This window comes from Capra hircus, chromosome 7, assembly GCF_001704415.2.
Source record: "Capra hircus breed San Clemente chromosome 7, ASM170441v1, whole genome shotgun sequence".
Classification (NCBI taxonomy): domain Eukaryota; kingdom Metazoa; phylum Chordata; class Mammalia; order Artiodactyla; family Bovidae; genus Capra; species Capra hircus.
In genome coordinates this window covers 58,018,722-58,041,900 of record NC_030814.1, presented here as the reverse complement: position 1 = coordinate 58,041,900, position 23,179 = coordinate 58,018,722, and the positions used below count along the sequence as shown (strand labels likewise).

Below are 23,179 nucleotides of genomic sequence, written 5' to 3'. Positions count from 1 at the left end.
ATTTTTCAAGGGAGGTTGAATTCAGAGAAATTATGTGTCTTTTAGTGGTGTCATACCAGGTTCATATTATAAAGCAGTGAAGTTGTGGTTTTTTCCATAGGGGAATCTTCTGGCAATGTTATATGGTCTCCCATAAAGCTACTGAGATTTGTCTCTAAATTTTTCTTTCTACAGATTAATAAATGATTATTTTTTTCAACTAGACATACTGTAAATGTAAAAGTAGGCAATCATATAAATCTTAAAAGAAAAGCTAAAATTAGATATTTTTCTTAATTGATTTAGCTGTTATTGTTTCCATACTAATCTGATACTTTGTTTCCTATATTTCTCTTTTGCTTCAAAAGCACTAGAATAAGGTGGATTAACCTAGATTTTTATGTAGATGTACCTACTGTAATTGTATTCATTGTACTGTGCGTATATATGTGTGTAAAATCATTTTACTTGACTAAGTGCAGCACAGGTTCACTATGCTCATCAGAAAATAAAAGCATGTTCTCCTTACTTGCAGCATAGGTTTTTCAGGATTAACCTGTAATAATGCTCATTCTATAGGCTCCTCCATCAAAGAAAACACAAATGTTTTGGCCTCTGTTGTTCCTCTCACACATACTTCTCCTACATACCTTTTGAAATGTCTTTTTGCAGACCTAAACTAATATAGCTAGAGGTCTTCTAGTCATTCTACTATCTCTAGGAGAAAATGGAATGTTGAAATCTTCAAATTTAGACCAGATTAACAATCTCAAGTGGATACAGTTACATATACAAGATAGCAATACATTGTTTCAGGCTTTTGCTATACTTCCCTTAGTAACTGCTTCAATTAATTGCTATTTTACAAACTGCTGAAGGAAAAAGACATTTATTCTTGCACTGGCACATTTTGACTCCTTAGTGATAATTATGTGTTTCTTGCTTTTGTGATTCTTTTGATCGAAGTAGTAATTAAGGTAAAATTACCTTTAGGCTATTTGTTTACCTTTAGAACTTAACTAAGTTGGCTTTAAAATGTAATCACCTCTCATAGGCAGAATAATAGGTAGAAATTTGCTTTCGATTATATATTCATTTGTACCTTTCAAGTATTTTCTATTCAAATAGAAATTATATAAAATTTAAATAGTCTGTGATATAACTTGAAAGTAAAAGCATTTATCCTATTAAAATTTCACAATATTAATTTCAAAACACTACTGTGTGACTAAAATGGCATTTTAAAAAGAAAATTAAAAGGCAACCACTCTACAGAAAGCTTACTATATTGATTAATTGGTTTAAACCAAATAAAACAACTTCTGAATCAGTCATCTCCAATAGGTATATTTTAGCCTAAAAATGAATTAATTTCCAGTAATGAGTGGGAACTTTTACTTAGTTGATAATAGATATTGAAGATATTAACAATAATGCTTAGAGCATAATAAATAAAATTTTATTTTTAAAACAGTAAATACATTACAGAACTTTGAGTAATTTCATATAATATAAATCCCAAAATCTGGTTATGTAATAATAGTTTGTAAGACTTTAACCCTATTTCATTCCACACTTCTTGGAAATTACTTTTAAAATATGAGTTCGGGGATAATTTATTCCAAACAGACTACAGAAAACAAGTAGCAATTTTTCCCCTAGCAATCTAGCGTAGGATATTACAAATATAAGCGACTGCAGTAACTGCCTAATACTCTGAGCGCCGCTGTTCACCTACTTGGAGATAAAGTAACCAAAAACCAGCCGGAAACTCAGGGCTCTCACCTCACAGAAATCCGCAGATCTCACAAACCAACTGGAGGAGGACTGCGGCAAAATTCCATCCCTAAATTTGGGATACTCCAACTTTCCAGAAGATGATCTCTATAACTTCAGAAACAAGGTAAACAAAACATATATGCCCAGTGAAGATTCTGAGTGGATTCCATAGCGAAAGAACAATGGCCGCTCCAGAGAATTATGGAGGACGCGCCGAGCTGGTACTGCTGTGCGCGCTGCTGGGTGCGCTGGGAAAGGCCGGGAGAGGACAGATCCACTACTCTGTGCCTGAAGAAACCGACAAAGGCTCCTTCGTGGGTAACATCTCCAAGGACCTGGGGCTGGAGTCACAAGAGCTTTCGAACCACGGAGTCCGCATCGTCTCCAGAGGTAGGACGCCGCTGTTTGCTCTAAATCCGCGAAGCGGCAGCTTGGTCACCGCGGGCAGGATAGACCGGGAGGAGCTCTGCGCTCAAAGCGCGCGATGTTTTGTAAATATTAACATCCTAGTTGAGGATGAAGGGAAACTTTGGGGAATAGAAATAGAAATCACTGACATCAACGATAATAACCCGAAATTCCAGGTCGAAAATCTGGAAGTAAAAATTAACGAAATCGCTCTGCCCGGAACACGTTATCCACTGCCAGAGGCTGTGGACCCGGATGTGGGCTTGAATTCCCTGCAGAGCTACCAGCTCAGCCCCAATAACCACTTCTCCCTGGACGTGCAAACTGGAGACGACGGAGCTGTAAGCCCAGAGCTGGTGCTGGAGCGCGCCCTGGACCGCGAGGAGGAGGCTGCTCACTACCTGGTCCTCATCGCCACGGACGGAGGCGAACCGCGTCGCTCCAGCACAGTGCACATCCGAGTGACAGTGTTGGATACAAACGACAATGCCCCGGTTTTTGCTCAACCGATTTACCGAGTGAAAGTCCCAGAGAACGTGCCCCCGGGGACCCGGCTGCTTACTGTAAGCGCTAGCGACCCGGATGAAGGAACCAACGGGGAAGTGGCTTATAAATTCTGGAAAATTAGTGAAAAACAATCTCCGTTATTCCAGCTGAATGAAAATACTGGCGAAATATCAACAGCAAAGAGTTTAGATTATGAAGAATGTGCATTTTATGACATGGAAATACAAGCTGAAGATGTGGGGGCACTTCTGGGGCGGACCAAAGTACTCATTTCAGTGGAAGATGTCAATGACAACACACCTGAAGTGACCATTACATCTTTGTTTAGCCCAGTCCTGGAAAATGCTCTTCCTGGGACAGTAATTGCCTTCTTGAATGTGCATGACCGAGACTCTGGGAAGAATGGTCAAGTTGTCTGCTATACACGTGATAATTTACCTTTTCAATTAGAAAAATCAATTGATAATTATTATAGATTGGTGACTTGGAAATATTTGGACCGAGAAAAGATCTCTATGTATAATATCACAGTGGCAGCCTCAGATCTAGGAACCCCACCTCTATCTACTGAAATTCATATTGCCCTGCAAGTGGCAGACATCAATGACAATCCACCCATTTTCCCTCATGCCTCCTACTCAGCCTATATCCCGGAGAACAACCCCAGAGGTGCCTCCATCTTCTCTGTGACTGCTCATGACCCTGACAGTGGCAGCAATGCCCAGGTCACTTACTCTCTGACCAAAGGCGGCAGCATGGTGGCGCCTCTCTCCTCTTACGTCTCCATCAACTCTGACACTGGTGTCCTATATGCTCTGCACTCCTTTGACTATGAGCAGATCCAAGACTTGCAGCTACTGGTGACAGCCAGTGACAATGGGGACCCTCAACTCAGCAGCAATGTGTCCCTGAGCCTGTTCATACTGGACCAGAACGACAATGTACCAGAGATATTGTACCCCATGCTACCCACTGATGGCTCCATGGGTGTGGAGCTGGCACCTCGCTCTGCTGAGCCAGGCTACCTTGTTACCAAGGTAGTGGCAGTTGACAGAGACTCAGGCCAGAATGCCTGGCTGTCCTACCGCCTGCTCAAGGCTAGTGAGCCAGGGCTCTTCACAGTGGGGCTGCACACAGGTGAGGTGCGCACGGCGCGGGCCCTGCTGGACAGAGACGCGCTCAAGCAGAGCCTGGTGGTGACGGTCCAGGACCATGGGCAGCCCCCTCTCTCAGCCACCGTCACACTCACCGTGGCCATGGCAGATAGCATCCCAGATGTCCTTGCCGACCTGGGTAGCATCAGGACCCTAACCAACTCTGAGGATTCAGACCTCACACTGTACCTGGTGGTGGCAGTGGCTGTCGTTTCCTGCATCTTCCTTGCCTTTGTCATCGTGCTGCTGGCGCTCAGACTATGGCGGTGGCACAAATCAAGACTTCTCCAGGCTTCCAGTGGTAGGTTAGCAGGCCTGCCAGCCTCAGGATTTGTGGGCATGGAAGGAGTACAGGCTTTCCTGCAGACCTATTCCCATGAAGTCTCCCTTACCTCTGACTCTCAGAGGAGTCACATGATCTTCCCCCAGCCCAACTATGCTGACATGCTCATTAGCCAAGACAGCTGTGAGAAAAATGATTCCTTGTTAACATCCATAGATTTTCATGAATGTAAGGATGAAGCTGCTTCTGTTCAGGTGAGTTGGATTCATTGTTTATGTTTATTTCTTAGAGGAATTATATTTCTTATAAATTTAATTTGTGTTTTGAAACATGCATTGTAAAGAAAGTTTAAAGATAGCTTTTAAGGTATACTGCAGAGTTTGGGGTTTGTGTTAGTGATACAATAAAATTGAGTTCTAATCATCATAATTGTTTCATCTGCTTTCCAAAGGCTTAGACAAAATTGTTTAAATATGAACTCTTAACCTCTTAAAACTTTTCATATTTTACCATAATATCATCTATTCACTTAAGAAATAGCTACCCAACCACGTAAGGTCAGTTCATTTTATATATAGGAATATGTGTGTGTGTGTGTGTATACATGTATATGTATAGACACATAAAGGTATATATAAATTAGAACTTACAAAAATTATTGAGGTTTCTAAACCCTTGTATTAGCTTAGTAAAAGTAAAAGACATCTCAGAATTTTTAGGATTCTTAGGATTCCACCTAAAACTAGGGTTCTTGAAAATTTCTTCAGTTTAAACCTCTTTTATGAGCCTGTGTCTGTATCACTACCCTTCAAAGCTTTAATACTTCTTGTATTTCAAAGCAAACATATTTTAAAGGGTGGTGCTAGGTAAGACTGGTTCCTAAATGTTGTGTGTGTGTCAGTGTTCACCCAGGACTCATACCAATGGAGACATGGCATCTAAAGCCTAAAATGGCCATTGCCCTCCCCATCAAATATGAAATAAAATGTCATCTTAAAATTGTTGAAAGTGACCTCTGTAAAGTGCAGAAGAACACATTTCATTAGAATTCCAATGAGCTGTTTTGACTGTACAGTCATGTGAAATGTGCCGTGTTCTTATGGTTAGAGTTTGAGAGTGTTAGTTTTATGAAAAGAAGTTACATGTACACAAATTTTAAACAAGCCAATCAGTTCAATTAAAAATGATTCAATTTGGACTTCTGCATCCCTTGTTATAGCATTTAAATAAAATGAATGGTTGATTTGTCATCAGATGAGAGTGGAAAGTACAATGAATTATTTATCAACTAGAAAGACATTTCTGAGGGATTGTGCTGTGTTTCCTCCAATCCATAGATAATAGTAGGAATTAGCTTTATATTCTGTAGTGTTTAGGTGTACAGTCACTTGTGGAGACAACTATTTTGTTGACACTTTGCAAATTTAAAAAGTGAATGGAAAGTTGCCCCAGTACTCTTGCTGAAAGCATTCACTAATTGCAAATAATAATAATAATAACCAATGGAGTAAAATAATTAGAACAAATGTCACTATATTCAGTGAATTTATATAAATAAATTTACCATGAACTCAGTTCCTCCAATTCTGAAGCCATTACTCCAGTATAACATGTATACATAGATAAGGAAGTGATGCATTCTACTAGAATATCCCTTTGTGACTTGGTATTGAAGGACAGACAAGTATTTCAATACATTTTAAGGGTGAATTTATATAAGATGTTGGGTATGACGTAAGCCAGTTAATTCTGAGAAATGAAGTAGGAGGTACACCAAATAATCTCTGACTACATCATAGGGACAGTTTTTTTGAATAACTACTTCTTGAGTTAGAAGAGTAAAAAGAAATTATTTTGTAAAGAGAATGTTGATATATCTATCAGAGGAGATGTTTGAGGATTGGTACAAAATTACACAACTTTACAAAATAATTTTCAACAGTATTGATGTTCTCTAATATATGTGACATGAAGTAGCAATGATTATGTAGACATGTGAGGTAAACATAGGAATCAATGAAAGAAGCTTTAAATTTTTTTATATGTCATAGCTAATTAACAGAAATGAGTCATGGAATTTGTAGACAAACTCTCTGAGAGCAAGACCTGTGTCTTATTCACTGTTATATTGCCACTGACAGGGACAGTGCTTAGCACAAAGCAAAAGTTCAGTGTATGTTTGCAGAATGGTGAAATAAATGGACCAATATATATTGACTTTGTAAACAAACCCAACATGATATTTCTAACAATTTAGAAAAAAGACTTTAAATAAGTCTTGATGATTTAAAATATTAAATATATTAGCATTAAAAAATGGCTTGTTAAGTTAGGCCCACAAGTTTATAATTATGAAAGCTGGTTAAACTGAAGCTGCAGGGGCTGCAGTTTCCCAGTGCGGACTCTGGGCGCCGCTGTTGGCCAAAGTGGAGAACTTGGTACAGGGGACTTCCTCGCGCAGCCGCAGCTCAAGTTCTCTGGCTCAGACTCGCTAGTGTAAGCCTTTACACCGTTTCCTTCTCTAGAGAAGAAACCCTCCCTAACCCTCAAAGAGCTGTTGGGAGCTCCGGACGACTGCAACATAGCCATTATTTATAATCCGGCGTCTCCAGGCCGGTGAGCAAACTAAGGCGGGAGGGGTGGGGCGGGTGGTGGTGGAAGCAAGAGGGATGGGGAGCTGCGCTGGGAAGAGCGGCTGGGCTGAGAGGCGGCCAGTGCTTTTTCCGTTCCTGCTGTCTTTGTTCTGCCTGGCGCTCTCTGACCAAATCCACTACAGGATTCCCGAGGAGATGCCCGAGGGCTCGGTGGTGGGGAATCTCGCCAAGGACCTGAGACTCAATGTCCACGAGTTACCGACTCGAAAACTGCGCGTCAGTTCGGAGAAGCCTTACTTCACTGTGAGCGCGGAGAGCGGGGAGTTACTTGTGAGCAGCAGGCTAGACCGGGAGCAGATATGCGGGAAGAAGTCAGCTTGTGCTCTGGAATTTGAGGTTGTTGCTGAAAATCCATTGAACTTTTATCACGTGAATGTAGAGATCGAGGATGTCAATGACCACACGCCAAAATTCTCGCAAAATTCCTTTGAGCTGCAAATAAGTGAGTCTACGCCGCCAGGCACGCGATTTATATTAGAAGTCGCGGAAGATGCAGACATTGGCTTAAACTCTCTGCAGACTTATAAACTTTCTCTTAGCCCTAGTTTCTCGTTGATAAATAAGGAAAAACAAGATGGTAGTAAATTCCCGGAACTGGTATTGGAGAAACCCTTAGACCGGGAACAACAGAGTTACCATCGTTTAGTCCTGACTGCCTCAGACGGTGGCGATCCACCCTTAAGTGGCACTACTGAGCTCCAGATCCAGGTCACTGATGCCAATGATAACCCCCCGGTATTTAGCCAGGACGTGTACAGAGTCAGCCTTGGAGAAAACGTGCCCCCAGGCACCACTGTGTTGCAGGTGTCAGCCACTGATCAGGACGAGGGCGTCAACTCAGAAATTGCTTATTCCTTCTACAGGACCGGGCAAGTCTTCGGTCTGAATTCAAAGAGTGGGGAAATTACAACGCTAAAAACACTGGATTTCGAAGAAATCAAAGAATATTCCATTGTGGTGGAAGGGAGGGATGGCGGAGGACTGGTTGCACAGTGTACAGTTGAAATTAGCATTCAAGATGAAAATGACAACAGACCAGATATTACATTCCATTCTCTAGTCGAAATGATCCTGGAAAACGCAGTGCCGGGAACTCTGATTGCTTTGATCAAAATACATGACAGAGATTCCGGGGAGAATGGGGAGGTTAATTGTCGATTAGAGGGTAAAGTACCTTTTCAGATAATCTCTTCCTCCAAAAATTCATACAAGTTGGTAACAGCCGGGATCCTGGACCGAGAGCAGATCCCGGAGTACAATGTTACCATCATAGCCACTGACAAGGGCAAGCCGCCTCTCTGCACCCATACAAGTGTTACCTTGCATATTACTGATGTCAACGACAATGCTCCGGTTTTCCACCAGGCCTCCTACGTCGTCCACGTGCCAGAAAACAACCCGCCTGGAGCTTCCATCGAGCAAGTCAGGGCCTCTGACCCCGACCTAGGGCCCAACGGCCACGTCTCCTACTCCATCGTGGCCAGCGACCTGCAGCCGCGCGCGCTGTCGTCATACGTGTCCGTGAACCCGCAGAGCGGAGTGGTGTTCGCGCAGCGCGCCTTCGACCACGAGCAGCTGCGCGCCTTCGAGCTGACACTGCAGGCCCGCGACCACGGCTCGCCCGCGCTCAGCGCCAACGTGAGCCTGCGCGTGCTGGTGGGCGACCGCAACGACAACGCGCCCAGGGTGCTGTACCCGGCGCTGGGGCCCGACGGCTCGGCGCTCTTCGACACGGTGCCCCGCGCCGCGCAGCCCGGCTACCTGGTCACCAAGGTGGTGGCAGTGGACGCAGACTCTGGACACAACGCCTGGCTGTCCTACCACGTGCTGCAGGCCAGCGAGCCCGGACTGTTCAGCGTGGGGCTGCGCACGGGCGAGGTGCGCACGGCGAGGGCCTTGGGCGACAGGGACGCGGCCCGCCAGCGCCTGCTGGTCGCTGTGCGCGATGGGGGACAGCCGCCCCTTTCGGCCACCGCCACGCTGCTCCTGGTTTTCGCCGACAGCCTGCAGGAGGCGCTGCCGGACCTCAGTGACCGGCCCGCCCCCCCTGACCCCCAGGCCGAGCTGCAGTTTTACCTGGTGGTGGCCTTGGCCTTGATCTCGGTGCTCTTCCTCTTGGCGGTGATTCTGGCGGTCGCCCTGCACCTGCGACGCTCCTCCAGCCCTGCTGCTTGGGGCTGCTTTAAGCCTGATCTGTGTGTCAAGTCTGGACCGGTGGTTCCTCGCAACTACAGTGAAGGAACTTTACCTTATTCGTACAATCTGTGCGTTGCCCATACTGGAAAGACAGAGTTTAATTTTCTAAAATGTAGTGAGCAGTTGAGTTCAGGACAAGATATACTTTGTGGTGATTCGTCTGGGGCCTTATTTCCACTCTGTAATTCCAGTGAGCCGACTTCCCATCCCGAAACTCTAATGGCGGTGAGTTCCATTTAAGTATCTACTCCTTTTCATCATTTTTGCAATTTTTTATTCACATGAAAATATATTGCATTTTTAAGTCTAACAAGTTGCTTAGGAATAATTAGAGCTCATCCGAAAGCTGTATATCCAGCCTTCAAGGGGAATGGTTAATTCAGAATAGGTATGTGACATAATATCTTACCCAGTTAAGATTTACCAAGTTGAGAGAGTATGCTCTATGCTTCACAACAAAAGTCTTTTTGCCAATTTCTTATCTCTTTTCTAATCTAATGAAATTTACCCACTGCTTTTTTATTCTTCATTTAACATATTTAGATGTTTGATATATATAAGTAAACATTAAATTTAAAGTAGGTAGTCAATTCATTCTTTAAAGCAAAAAAGCTACTACTAGATATCTTCCTTCACCAATTTCACTGGTACAGTTTACATCTCTTGCTTATATTTATTCCTCATGTCTAGTTCCTTAAATCTACCTATCTGTGAGTCTTTGAAGTCCTTAAAATTTAAAGAAAAAGTACTGTGTGAGAGAGACTCAGTGAACTCATCAGAAAGTCCAAGTCATTATCTAAGTTCCTTCAAATTTCCTTGAATGCAAAATCCTCTTCTTTATAGTTAACAGAAGGAGATACTTGATAAGAGAAAAGGAAATGCTGCTCCCTCTATCACTTGCTCTCACGCCTGACCTATTTTTTTGAAGCAGAAAGGGGAAAGTCACTGTATTTGTCTTATTACTTGGAGCCCTAAACACTAGGTGACTAGAGGTTTTCTCATCGTTCTGTCTGTAGGAGGGAAGGAGAATCCTGAATTATTTTTAAGGCAAAAATCTACTAATTTCAAGCACATAAAAGATGCCATTACATAAGCATCTGTCTTTTGCTTGTTTTCTGTTAGGAACTGCTTCAGTAAATAATTTCTTTACAAATTGCTGGAAGAAATTTCTTATTGTGGTACTTAATTTGTTCTACATCCTGTGTTTCTTTTCCCCTCAAATTACTAATTTAGATGACCCTTATAATAAGTTTAAGATTATATTAATATTGCTAATTTCTTGGTGAAAAAACTGAAATGGAAACTTACTTTTCAGTGTATGTTATTTGAATCTTCCAAATGCTGTAGGCTGTGCATGCACTATGAATTCACATAGAAAACTAAATATTTTAAAAATCAAAATAGCTTAAAAGTTTAACAACCATAACTATGTAAATTTTAAAAATCCCAACCTACTTAAAGTTTAGCAATATTAGATGAGAAAATCTAGTACCATTATGGAATTAAATTTTGTAAACAAAATCTTAAGGAAACTTTACTCCAGGAATCTCACCATGAAAGTGGATGTCTTATAAAACAGCTTCAAATTGAGTAATCTATATATTCATTCAATATAATTATGTAAATATAAATGTACATATAAAATAAGAAAATATGGATATACTTCCAAAGAGGATTGCACATTTTAATTACTTCAGAAAATAACAACCTATAGAAAACAGTTGAAACATTATAAAAAATGAAATTTGAATAATTTACATATCTAGAAAGAGCAAAATGCTATAAAAAATGATAGTAAGGTTGTCTGATATTAATGACATTTAATAGAAATTTCATGTCATTTCATTTCCAACTAAAATATCCACAAGTGGTCATTGCTTTTGAAATATAAATGCACGACACAGAGAAATCTAAAATCATAACAGTAAGAGAGAGTAGTGTTTTGTCAGTCATCTATAGCAAAAGTATTTCGCATCTCAGTGGGTGTAGTAACGGATTAGGACTCTGAGCGCCGCTGTTCACCAACTCTAAGAAAAGCTCAGTCAGCTTTCGGTCCGGTATTAGGGTCTGCAACTCCACAAAGCCGCTCGGATCCCACAGACAGACTCCGGGGCTGCAGAGTAACTCAGCCTCTGAACTTGGGGCTCTACGGGGTTTCTCCTGAGAAAAAAAAATCGCCATAATTTGCAGGAGGAAAACAGAAGCTAAGGAATCAGCGTTCACAGGAAGTATTCTGAGGGAAAAACCTTTAGAGAAGCAACAATGGCCGCTCCAAAGAATCGCCTGCACCGCAGAAGACTGTTCCTTTTCTGCCTTTTCCTGGGGAGGCTGTGGGAGACGGGGGCGAGCCAGATCCGCTACTCGGTACCTGAAGAGACAGAAAAAGGCTACATCGTGGGGAATATCTCCAAGGACCTGGGGCTGGAGCTCCGCGAGCTGGCAGAGCGGGGAGTCCGCATCGTCTCCAGAGGTAGGACGCAGCTGTTTGCTCTAAATCCACGAAGCGGCATCTTGGTCACCGCGGGCAGGATAGACCGGGAGGAGCTCTGCGCTCAGAGCGCGCGGTGTCTGGTGAACTTTAAAGTCCTGGTTGAAGACAGGGTGCAACTTCACGGAATAGAAATAGAAGTCACTGATATCAACGATAATAACCCGAAATTCCAGGTCGAAAATCTGGAAGTAAAAATTAACGAAATCGCTCTGCCCGGAACACGTTATCCACTGCCAGAGGCTGTGGACCCGGATGTGGGCTTGAATTCCCTGCAGAGCTACCAGCTCAGCCCCAATAACCACTTCTCCCTGGACGTGCAAACTGGAGACGACGGAGCTGTAAGCCCAGAGCTGGTGCTGGAGCACGCCCTGGACCGCGAGGAGGAGGCTGCTCACTATCTGGTCCTCATCGCCACGGACGGAGGCGAACCGCGTCGCTCCAGCACAGTGCACATCCGAGTGACAGTGTTGGATACAAACGACAATGCCCCGGTTTTTGCTCAACCGATTTACCGAGTGAAAGTCCCAGAGAACGTGCCCCCGGGGACCCGGCTGCTTTCTGTAAGCGCTAGCGACCCGGATGAAGGAACCAACGGGGAAGTGGCTTATAAATTCTGGAAAATTAGTGAAAAACAATCTCCGTTATTCCAGCTGAATGAAAATACTGGCGAAATATCAACAGCAAAGAGTTTGGATTATGAAGAATGTGCGTTTTATGACATGGAAATACAGGCAGAAGATGGTGGGGCATTGAAGGATCGGACTAAAGTACTCATTTCAGTAGAAGATGTCAATGATAATAGGCCTGAAGTGACCATTACATCGTTATTTAGTCCAGTGAGGGAAGATGCTCCTCAAGGAACAATAATCGTTCTTTTCAATGCTCATGACCGAGACTCTGGTAAGAATGGACAAGTTGTCTGTTCCATCGAGGAGATTCTACCTTTTCAGTTAGAAAAGTCAGTAGAAGACTATTATAGATTGCTGACAGTCCAAAATCTTGACCGAGAAAAAACCTCTGAATATAATATCACAGTGACTGCAACAGATAGAGGAACACCGCCTCAGTCCACGGAAATTCACATCATCCTGCACGTGGTTGACGTCAACGACAATCCACCCTCCTTCTCTCAAACCTCCTACTCTGTCTACCTCCCAGAGAACAATCTTAGAGGCACCTCCATCTTCTCTGTGACAGCCCATGACCCAGACAGCAATGAGAATGCTCGAGTTATTTACTCCCTAGAGGAAGACACCATCCAAGGGGCGCCTCTCTCCTCCTATGTTTCTATCAACTCGGACACTGGTGTGCTATTCGCACTGCGCTCCTTCGACTATGAGCAGTTTCGAGATCTTCAAATGCAGGTGAGGGCAAGCGACAGTGGGGACCCACCACTCAGCAGCAACGTATCACTGAGCATATTTGTGCTGGACCAGAACGACAACGTGCCAGAAATCCTGTATCCTGCCCTCCCCACTGATGGCTCCACGGGGGTGGAACTCGCACCCCGCTCTGCAGAGCCAGGATACCTGGTGACCAAGGTGGTGGCAGTGGACAGAGACTCGGGACAGAACGCCTGGCTGTCCTACCGCCTGCTGAAGGCCAGCGAGCCAGGACTCTTCTCTGTGGGGCTGCACACGGGCGAGGTGCGCACAGCGCGGGCCCTGCTGGACAGAGATGCCATCAAGCAGAGCCTGGTGGTGGCAGTCCAGGACCACGGCCAGCCCCCTCTCTCTGCCACCGTCACGTTCACGGTGGCTGTGGCTGACAGCATCCCCGACGTCCTGGCTGATTTAGGCAACCTTGACTCTCCTGCCAACCCCGAGGACTCCGGCCTCACACTCTACCTGGTGGTGGCGGTGGCCGCGGTCTCCTGTGTCTTCCTCGCCTTTGTCATCGTGCTACTGGCGCTCAGACTGCGGCGCTGGCACATGTCGCGTCTGCTCCAGGCTTCTGGCAGCGGGTTGGCTGGCGTGCCGGCGTCTCAGTTTGTGGGCGTGGACGGGGTGCGGGCTTTCCTGCAGACCTATTCGCACGAGGTCTTGCTCACTGCGGACTCAAGGAGGAGTCACGTGATATTCCCGCAGCCAAACTATGCGGACACGCTCATCAGTCAGGAAAGCTGTGAGAAAAGCGAGCCTTTGTGCGTTTCAGATGATTCCAGGTTTCCTATAGAAGACACCCCTTTCGTTCCAGTGAGTTCGACTTTTTCTTTACTTTAAAAAAAATTGGTTTTCTCTTTAAGTGCTTTCATTTAAGGTAAGTTGATATTAACATATTTCTCACCATACATTTAAATTTTCACTAAGCCTAATTTTTTGCTCTAACACCTATAAGAGTCAGACGCGACTTAGCGACTGAACAACAATATAGGAGGCATTGATTACATCGTTGAAACAATCTTTGCTTTTTCATAATAATTAACCTAGAGTCAGTGGAAACCCTCTTGGGACAGCCCTCATCATCAGGCACTGGGCATGGCACTTTGGCTAAGGTTGCTTGAGTGGTGACCACAGTTCACTACTAATTCTTAGGACAGGTTTCTATTCCTGAAATTTATTATTTTTGTTGTCTGCAATGGCTGCATTGTGAAATTCTTACTCTAAAAACATGTCTATAGCTGGTGCTATTTTTGTAAGGGTAAGTTAATAAGAAATACATTCTATTTGGAGAACTAAGTGAAAGCTCAAATTCAGTGCTTCTCTTCTGTTTCTGTGACCAGGGAACACCCTTTAGAGGTGATGTGTTTCAGGTCACATGTTTGTAGAGGTTGTTTGCATTTAGAGATCATTTCTGAGGATGATTCAAGCTTCAGTGATTATTTCCATATCCTCATACAGTATGTTTTATTCTTTTAATGGTGAAAAAATGCTCTTTTTAAATAATAAACATTTAATTTTGGTGAAAAATTTTAATACCATTGGTTCTCACCCTCTTAATACTATAATTATTAATAGTTTGAAACTCTGCTATAGTTTATATTTGCTGAAGAGCAGTTTCGTAGATTGGACCCCATGAGAAGACAAAACATGGGAAATAAAAATTATTCTTCAACTGTTACTTATGATTCAACACTACAACTTTTGAGGCTATAAATAAATTTGGATATGGGAGATGCTTTAGGAAAATATTCTCAGGAACTACTAGGGAGATTCTAAGAGTAGTCACTGGCTTTTAGATATAAAGAAAATAATTATTATTATGTAATGTGATTTTTAACACAATGTGATTTCAAGTAATAAATGACATTGTAGGAGACTTTGAAAACAATATTTGAAATTGACTCAAAATTCTATTTTAAACATGCTGAATATAAGGGCTAAATATGTCTGTCCATCATACAGATGTTTTAATTATTTCAAATGCTCTTTATTCCTAAACAAGTAGGAAAGACATAATGCATTGCTCAGGGTCATATTTTTAACCATGCAATAGGAAAACTATCATTTAAAGTTTCTGTCTTGGGGAGTAACCTTTAGTACTTGTTATATATAAATACTAAAATATGTGTTAATGTGAAAAAAGTAATAACAGAAATATTTATGAAGACTGTATATCATGGTAGGTGACTACTATTCTCTGCCATAAAAGGTGATTTGTCTTTAAAAACAGTCCACAAGGCTCTTTGGATGGATGACTGGGCAGACTGTGGAAATCAGGCAGGACTTTTCTTAAATCAGGCAGGACTTTTGCATTGGTAAACAGTTTATATAATAAGCTTAAGGATAAAATTCTTCCTCATATTAATGTCTTGTCTTTAAAGAAGAGCTAATTAAAATATCTTGGATATCTTCAAAACAATGAGGTAATGGAATATGTAGTAAAGAATACTACATATTGATCATCTTTGCAGTTGGGTGAGGGGTAAATGAAGATTAAATAGTAATGCTCCCTAACTTCTTTTATAAGTTTGAAATTTTCCACAATAAACTTTTTGAAAAACTTAAGTATAAAGACACTGCCTATATACTTTACTAAAACTAAAACTTGGGCAATTACATAACTATATATCTTTAGATAGATATATATTCTGGGCTTCCTTGGTGGCTCAGTCCGTAAAGAATCCGCCTGCCAATGCAGGAGACACCGATTCGATCCCTGGTCCAGGAAGATTCCCCGGAGAAGGAAATGGCAACCTACTCCAGTATTCTTGCTTGGAAAAAAAACCATGGATAGAAGATCCTGGTGGGCTACAGTCCATGGGGTCGCAAAGAATTGGACACAACCTACTGTCTGAAAAACAACACATTCTGGAGAGAAATTGTCTCAAGACGAAAATGTGAGACTGCGATCCCACACGAGGCCTCTGGGCGCCGCTGTCGGCCAGTGCAGGGCTAGCGCTGACACCCGAGATTCCTGAGCCTCTAGGCTGGGATTTCCAGCGCAGCTACCGACAGAGAGAGGAAACCCGCTCACACACCCAGGCTCCTGGCTGGGCACTCTGTGCCCAGCACAAACGGATTCCCAGCTCCGCCTGTCCTGGGCCGAAAGTTCTTCTAGTGATGCCATGAACTGCAGTTTCTTTGGCTTTTCGAAAAGATTGGGACCCACCGAGAACTAAAGCGCGCAATGGGAGGGAGCTGCACGCAGACACGCCCGGCTGACCGGAGGCAGGTACTGTTTCTCTTCCTGCTGCCTTTGTTCTACCCCGCGCTCTGCCAGCAGATCCGCTACTCGATTCCCGAGGAGCTGGCCAAGGGCTCCGTGGTAGGGAATCTCGCCAGGGATTTAGGGCTCAGTGTCCTGGATGTGTCGGCTCGAAAGCTGCGAGTTAGCGCGGAGAAGCCGCTCTTCAACGTAGACGCGGAGAGCGGGGACTTACTTGTAAAGGACCGAATAGACCGTGAGGAGATATGCAAAGAGAGAAGATGTGAATTGCAGTTGGAAGCCGTGGTGGAAAATCCTTTAAATATTTTTCATATCATTGTGGTTGTTGAGGATATTAATGACCATGCTCCTCAATTCGATAAAAAGAAAATACATTTAGACATTTTTGAATCTGTATCCGCAGGTGCACGAATATCCCTGCACCCTGCCACTGACCCCGATATAAACATGAACTCAGTTAAAGATTATCAGATAAATCCTAACCCTTATTTCTCATTAATGGTTAGAGTTAATTCTGACGGTGGCAGATACCCAGAATTATCCTTGGAGAAACCCCTAGACCGAGAAGAGCAGCGATCCCATAGCTTGATATTGACTGCCTGGGATGGAGGGGACCCTCCACGAAGTGCCACCGCTCAAATAGAAATCTCTGTCAAAGACACCAATGATAACCCCCCGGTGTTCAGCCAAGATGAATATAGACTTAGCGTTAGTGAAAATCTACCCCCTGGGTCCTCCGTGTTGCTAGTGACAGCCACTGACCAGGATGAGGGGGCCAATGCTGAAATAAACTACTACTTCAGGAGCACTGCTCAGAGTACAAGACACAAGTTCTCATTGGATGAGAAAACAGGTATGATTAAGAATAACCAGTCATTGGATTTTGAGGATATAGAAAGATACACCATGGAAGTGGAAGCAAAGGACGGAGGTGGTCTCTCTTCCCAATGTAAAGTAATCATAGATATCCTCGATGAAAACGACAACATCCCGGAAATAATCGTTACTTCTCTCTCTGATCAGATTTTGGAGGGTTCTCTACCAGGAATGGTGGTTGCCCTTTTCAAAACACGGGACCGGGATTCTGGAGGAAACGGTGAAGTCACCTGTCATGTCGGAAGAGATGTTCCTTTCAAGATTTCTTCTTCTTCTAATAATTACTACAAGCTGGTGACAGATGGGGATCTAGACCGAGAGCAGACTCCGGAATACAACGTCACCATCACAGCCACCGACCGGGGCAAGCCTCCTCTCTCCTCCAGCACTACCATTACCCTACACATCACGGACATAAACGACAACGCTCCGGTTTTCCACCAGGCCTCCTACATCGTTCACGTGGGAGAAAATAACCCGCCTGGAGCTCCCATCGCACAAGTCAGCGCCTCCGACCCTGACCTAGGGCCCAATGGCCATGTCTCCTACTCCATCGTGGCCAGCGACCTGCAGCCGCGCGCGCTGTCGTCCTACGTGTCCGTGAACCCGCAGAGCGGAGTGGTGTTCGCGCAGCGCGCCTTCGACCACGAGCAGCTGCGCGCCTTCGAGCTGACACTGCAGGCCCGCGACCACGGCTCGCCCGCGCTCAGCGCCAACGTGAGCCTGCGCGTGCTGGTGGGCGACCGCAACGACAACGCGCCCAGGGTGCTGTACCCGGCGCTGGGGCCCGACGGCTCGGCGCTCTTCGACACGGTGCCCCGCGCAGCGCAGCCCGGCTACCTGGTCACCAAGGTGGTGGCAGTGGACGCCGATTCTGGACACAACGCCTGGCTGTCCTACCACGTGCTGCAGGCCAGCGAGCCCGGACTGTTCAGCGTGGGGCTGCGCACGGGCGAGGTGCGCACGGCGAGGGTCTTGGGCGACAGGGACGCGGCCCGCCAGCGCCTGCTGGTCGCTGTGCGTGATGGGGGACAGCCGCCCCTCTCGGCCACCGCCACGCTGCTCCTGATTTTCGCCGACAGCCTGCAGGAGGCGCTGCCGGACCTCAGTGACCGGCCCGCGCCCCCTGACCCCCAGGCCGAGCTGCAGTTTTACCTGGTGGTGGCCTTGGCCTTGATCTCGGTCCTCTTCCTCCTGGCTGTGATTCTGGCGGTCGCCCTGCACCTGCGACTCTCCTCCAGCCCTGCTGCTTGGGGCTGCTTTAAGCCTGATCTGTGTGTCAAGTCTGGACCGGTGGTTCCTCGCAACTACAGTGAAGGAACTTTACCTTATTCGTACAATCTGTGCGTTGCCCATACTGGAAAGACAGAGTTTAATTTTCTAAGATGTAGTGAGCCATTGCATCCCACTCAAGACATAGTGTGTGGTGATTCTCCTGGGGCCCTAATTCCACTTCATAGTGGGAATGACTTGGCTACACATCCTGAGACCCTAACACCGGTAAGTTTCATTTTTTTCTTCTGTAATATTCTATTTTTTTCATATTTTGGGCGTACTATTTCACTTTTACATCTAGAATCATATTTAGAAAATCCATAACTAATCACTGTCCTGTCTTTTCAGTTTTTACTGACTACATTTTCAACACTCATTTTGTTCATAAGTTGCTCTGTAATTCAGAAAGGATGTAACTAAACTGGAGATATCTTTTCAAGCCTAAGTTAGCAAAACAGGCTGTGGTCTTGGCTTCTTACCAAGTAAATAAATAATTTGAAGTTTAATAATATTCAGGTACTCCTTAAATATCAAAGCAGATACTCATATCAAAGAAACATGTGTTGCAGATAATTCTGTATGTGCATTCTAGTATCTTCATTTATTTTAACATTTTTAAAAACTGTTGGGACTTTCCTGGCAGCCCAGTGGTTAAGACTCTGTGCTTCCAATACAGGAGGTGGGATTTCAACCGTTAGTCAGGGAACTAAGATCCTGCATGGTGCAGCCAAAAACAAAATAAAATTAGATTTTAAAAATAAAATAAAACTGTAAGCATTTGAGGGAACATAGCAGATCCATGAATCCCTGAAATTGCATGCAAAGTTACAGATGTATGCAGTTTTCCTGGCAGAGGAGTCAAAACTTTCATTATATTGCCAAGTGTTGCTATGGGCCCCAAATCTTAATACTAACTACCCTAGAGGAATTTCTCTCTTCAATTTTTGGTCCTTCTGGTTTTTCTTTTATATATATTTTTCTTGGTACTCAAATTATATTCTTTTCAAATCTTTTTTCCTTTTCATTGAAGATAAGGAATTTCCCAGAAAGCAAATGAAATGTCATTGTGCTCTGTGCACAATCTCTGACTCTGATTATCTTTGAAGACAAAAGACAAAATCTTTAAAGAGTTTAATGGGGGGGGGGGCATAGTGACATAAATGTTTCTAAAGAACCTGTTCTCTCTTTATGAAAGAAGTGAACCTCCAAACTCCTCATCTTTGAGGAGAGACCTACTACTGGATTGATGGGAATATACATCTGAAGATGTGTGGGCCAGTTTATTTTGGACTTTCATATAAAATGCAAAGAGATTATTTATAGTGCCATCAACACCCTGGTGAAAACAGGTCATTTGATATGCTTATTTCTTTAAAAACCCACATCACTATTTCTAACTCTGTTTTTAAAAATTGTTTTATAGCACTTGTATGTATTCTCTTCCCACTGCAATAGAGACATGTTCCTTTTAGTTTGTGACTACCAGCTCAACTCATTTGGGTCAAGTTAACTTCTAATAACCTATAATAAAAATACATTTTCCAAAAAAATTCACTGAGGCACAATAAAACTATTTTAGAAAAATTTGAAAGCCTTTTTACACAATCTTAATGCTAAACAAATATAATTAGTTAACCAACATAAAACTTAAAAATCTTAAGTGAATTAAAAGGGATTATCATAATAATCTCTATATGAATGTCTACTAAACACCGTTGGACCATTTAAATCAGAATTTCAAATAAAATTGTAAGGTTTTTCTGAATATAGTTAGACGCCCATAGGAAATAAAAGAAGCATTACTTACCTTTGAAAGTGGATATATTTCTATTGGGAAAATAAGTGTTGCAAATATAAATTTAATCGACCATTATTTAATACTCTGTAGTACTTTCGTTCCACTTTATTCCACCGAGTAATGGCAATCCACCTCCAGTATTCTTGCCTGGGAAATCCCATGGACAGAGGAGCCTGGCGGGCTGCAGCCCATGGGGTCGCAAAAGAGTCGGACGCGACTTAGGGACTAAACAACAACAAGAAAACTACAGATATCAGTGGAGAAACCAAAGAAGAAATGTAAAATAAAATAAAATATATAACAAAAAATAGAGTTCCCTTTGTTTTCTATTGCATACATAAATGGGTGCAGTAACTTCTGAGGACTCTGAGCGCCGCTGTTCACCTACTAGGAGAGAACGGCAGCCAGCGCTCAATCCGGATTCTCGGGGCTCCAGCTACATAAAGCTCCACGGTTCCTGAAAACCAGCTCCAGGGCTGCAGCGAAACTCACCTCAGAATTTAAGGTGCGCGGGCCGCAGAGACTTCCTGCAGCCAGAGTAAGAAAAAGGAACCAGCCAAAACACAGCGTGCCCAGTGAGGACATAGCGAGAATCCCGTCACCAGACAACAATGGCCGCTCAAAGGAATCGCTCCTACCTCAGCGCGCTGGTCCAGCTCTGCCTTCTCCTCTGTTTGTCGTGGGAGACCGAAGCTCGGCAGATCCGCTACTCGGTTCCCGAGGAGTTAGAGAAAGGCTCTTTTGTGGGCAACATCTCCAAAGACTTGGGACTGGAGCCCCGGGAGCTAGCGGAGCGCGGAGTCCGCATCGTCTCCAGAGGTAGGACGCAGCTCTTTGCTCTGAACCCGCGAAGCGGCAGCTTGGTCACCGCGGACAGGATAGACCGGGAGGAGCTCTGCGCTCAGAGCGCGCGGTGTCTGGTGAGTTTTAACATTCTTGTGGAAGATAGGGTGAAACTTTTCGGAGTAGAAATAGAAGTAACTGATATCAATGATAATGCACCAAAATTTCAAGCAGAAAATCTAGATGTAAAAATTAATGAAAACGTCGCTCCAGGAATGCGTTTTCCTCTCCCGGAAGCTGTTGATCCAGATGTGGGGGTGAACTCCCTACAGAGCTACCAGCTCAGCTCCAATAAGCACTTCTCTCTGGCAGTTCAAAGCCGTGTCAATGGCGTTAAGTCCCCTGAGCTGGTGCTGGAGCACGCCCTGGATCGCGAGGAAGAGGCAATGCACCGTCTGGTTCTCACTGCCGTCGACGGGGGAGACCCTCTCCGATCTGGCACTGTCCTCATCAGTGTGACTGTTTTCGATACAAATGACAATGCACCAGTCTTCAGTTTGCCTGAATACAGAGTCAGTGTTCCGGAGAACTTGCCTGTGGGCTCACGGCTGTTGACAGTCACCGCCACCGACAGGGATGAAGGTGCCAATGGAGAAGTGACATATTCATTCCGAAAACTACCTGACACACAATTATTGAAATTCCAACTAAATAAAAATACTGGGGAAATAAAGCTATCAGAAAATCTAGATTACGAAGAAACAGGTTTCTATGAAATAGAAATACAAGCTGAAGATGGAGGGGCATATCTTGCAACTGCTAAAGTATTGATTACAATAGAAGATGTAAATGACAACAGTCCAGAAGTAACCATCACATCTCTGTTTAGTCCCCTGATGGAAGATTCACCTCTGGGGACTGTTATAGCTCTTTTAAATGTGCATGATCTGGACTCTGGGCAGAATGGACAAGTCACCTGTTCCATACTGGGGAATCTACCATTTAAATTAGAAAAATCGATTGATAGTTATTATAGATTGGTGACACACAAAGTTCTTGACAGGGAACAGATATCCTCTTACAATATCACGTTAAGAGCCACAGATGGAGGAAGTCCACCCCTATCAACAGAAACTCACTTCATCCTGCAAGTGGCAGATATCAATGACAACCCACCTACCTTCTCTCACATCTCCTACTTTACCTATATTCCAGAGAACAACCCCAGAGGGGCCTCCATCTTCTCAGTGACTGCACTGGACCCAGACAGCAAAGAAAATGCCCAGGTTATTTACTCCCTGGCTGAAGACACTATCCAGGGGGCACCACTATCCTCCTATGTCTCCATCAATTCTGACACAGGAGTCCTATATGCACTTCGATCCTTCGACTATGAGCAGTTCCGCAATCTGAAGATGCAAGTGATAGCCACTGACAGTGGGGACCCACCACTCAGCTCCAACGTATCACTGAGCATATTCGTGCTGGACCAGAATGACAATGCGCCAGAAATCCTGTATCCTGCCCTCCCTACCGATGGCTCCACAGGCGTGGAACTGGCACCCCGCTCTGCAGAGCCAGGATACCTGGTGACCAAGGTGGTGGCAGTGGACAGAGACTCGGGACAGAACGCCTGGCTGTCCTACCGCCTGCTCAAGGCCAGCGAGCCAGGACTCTTCTCTGTGGGGCTTCACACGGGCGAGGTGCGCACAGCGCGGGCCCTGCTGGACAGAGACGCGCTCAAGCAGAGCCTGGTGGTGGTGGTCCAGGACCACGGGCAGCCCCCTCTCTCGGCCACCGTCACGCTCACCGTGGCTGTGGCCGACAGCATCCCCGATGTCCTTGCTGATCTGGGCAGCTTGGAGGTCCCGCCGGCCTCTGATGCTTCAGACCTCACCCTGTATCTGGTGGTGGCGGTGGCCGCGGTGTCCTGCGTCTTCCTCGCCTTTGTCATTGTACTGGTGGCGCTCAAGCTGAGAGGCTGGCACAAATCACGTCTGCTCCAGGCTTCCGGAGGCGGATTGGGCGTACCAGCCTCGCACTTTGTGGGCGTGGACGGGGTGCGGGCTTTCCTGCAGACCTATTCGCACGAGGTCTCTCTCACCGCGGACTCGCGGAGGAGTCATGTGATCTTTCCGCAACCCAACTACGCGGACACACTTATCAGCCAGGAGAGCTGTGAGAAAAAAGATCCTCTGTCTTTGTTAGATGATTCGAAGTTTCCTGTAGAAGATACCCCTTTGGTGCCAGTGAGTTCTATTTTTGCTCCTTTTCTCACCTTTAAGAATCATGATTAGTTTTACTCTTTAGGTTTGCAGCATGATGGTGGGATCCTAATCCTTTTTTTTTTTTTTTCACTTTTTCCTCCATTTCGATGGCATTCACTTC

General features: G+C 44.5%; 1 protein-coding gene across 13 annotated transcripts in view; it reads left to right on the top strand.

The window, feature by feature from the left end:
- LOC102191519 (protocadherin gamma-C4) overlaps positions 1-23,179 on the top strand; it is a 171,637-nt gene that overhangs the window by 49,750 nt on the left and 98,708 nt on the right. The window contains exon 1 of one of the 13 annotated variants that reach the window (XM_018050232.1): positions 1,535-4,364. The exons of 9 other annotated variants lie outside the window; for them this stretch is intronic. In XM_018050232.1, coding sequence (XP_017905721.1) covers positions 1,941-4,364 — 2,424 coding nt within the window. In that variant the 5' untranslated portion in view covers positions 1,535-1,940. Of the gene's footprint in view, positions 1-1,534; positions 4,365-6,456; positions 9,186-10,824; positions 13,647-20,245; positions 23,041-23,179 lie in introns of those variants that run through there. 3 more of the 13 variants (XM_018050241.1, XM_018050231.1, XM_018050236.1) reach the window with 3 other exon arrangements.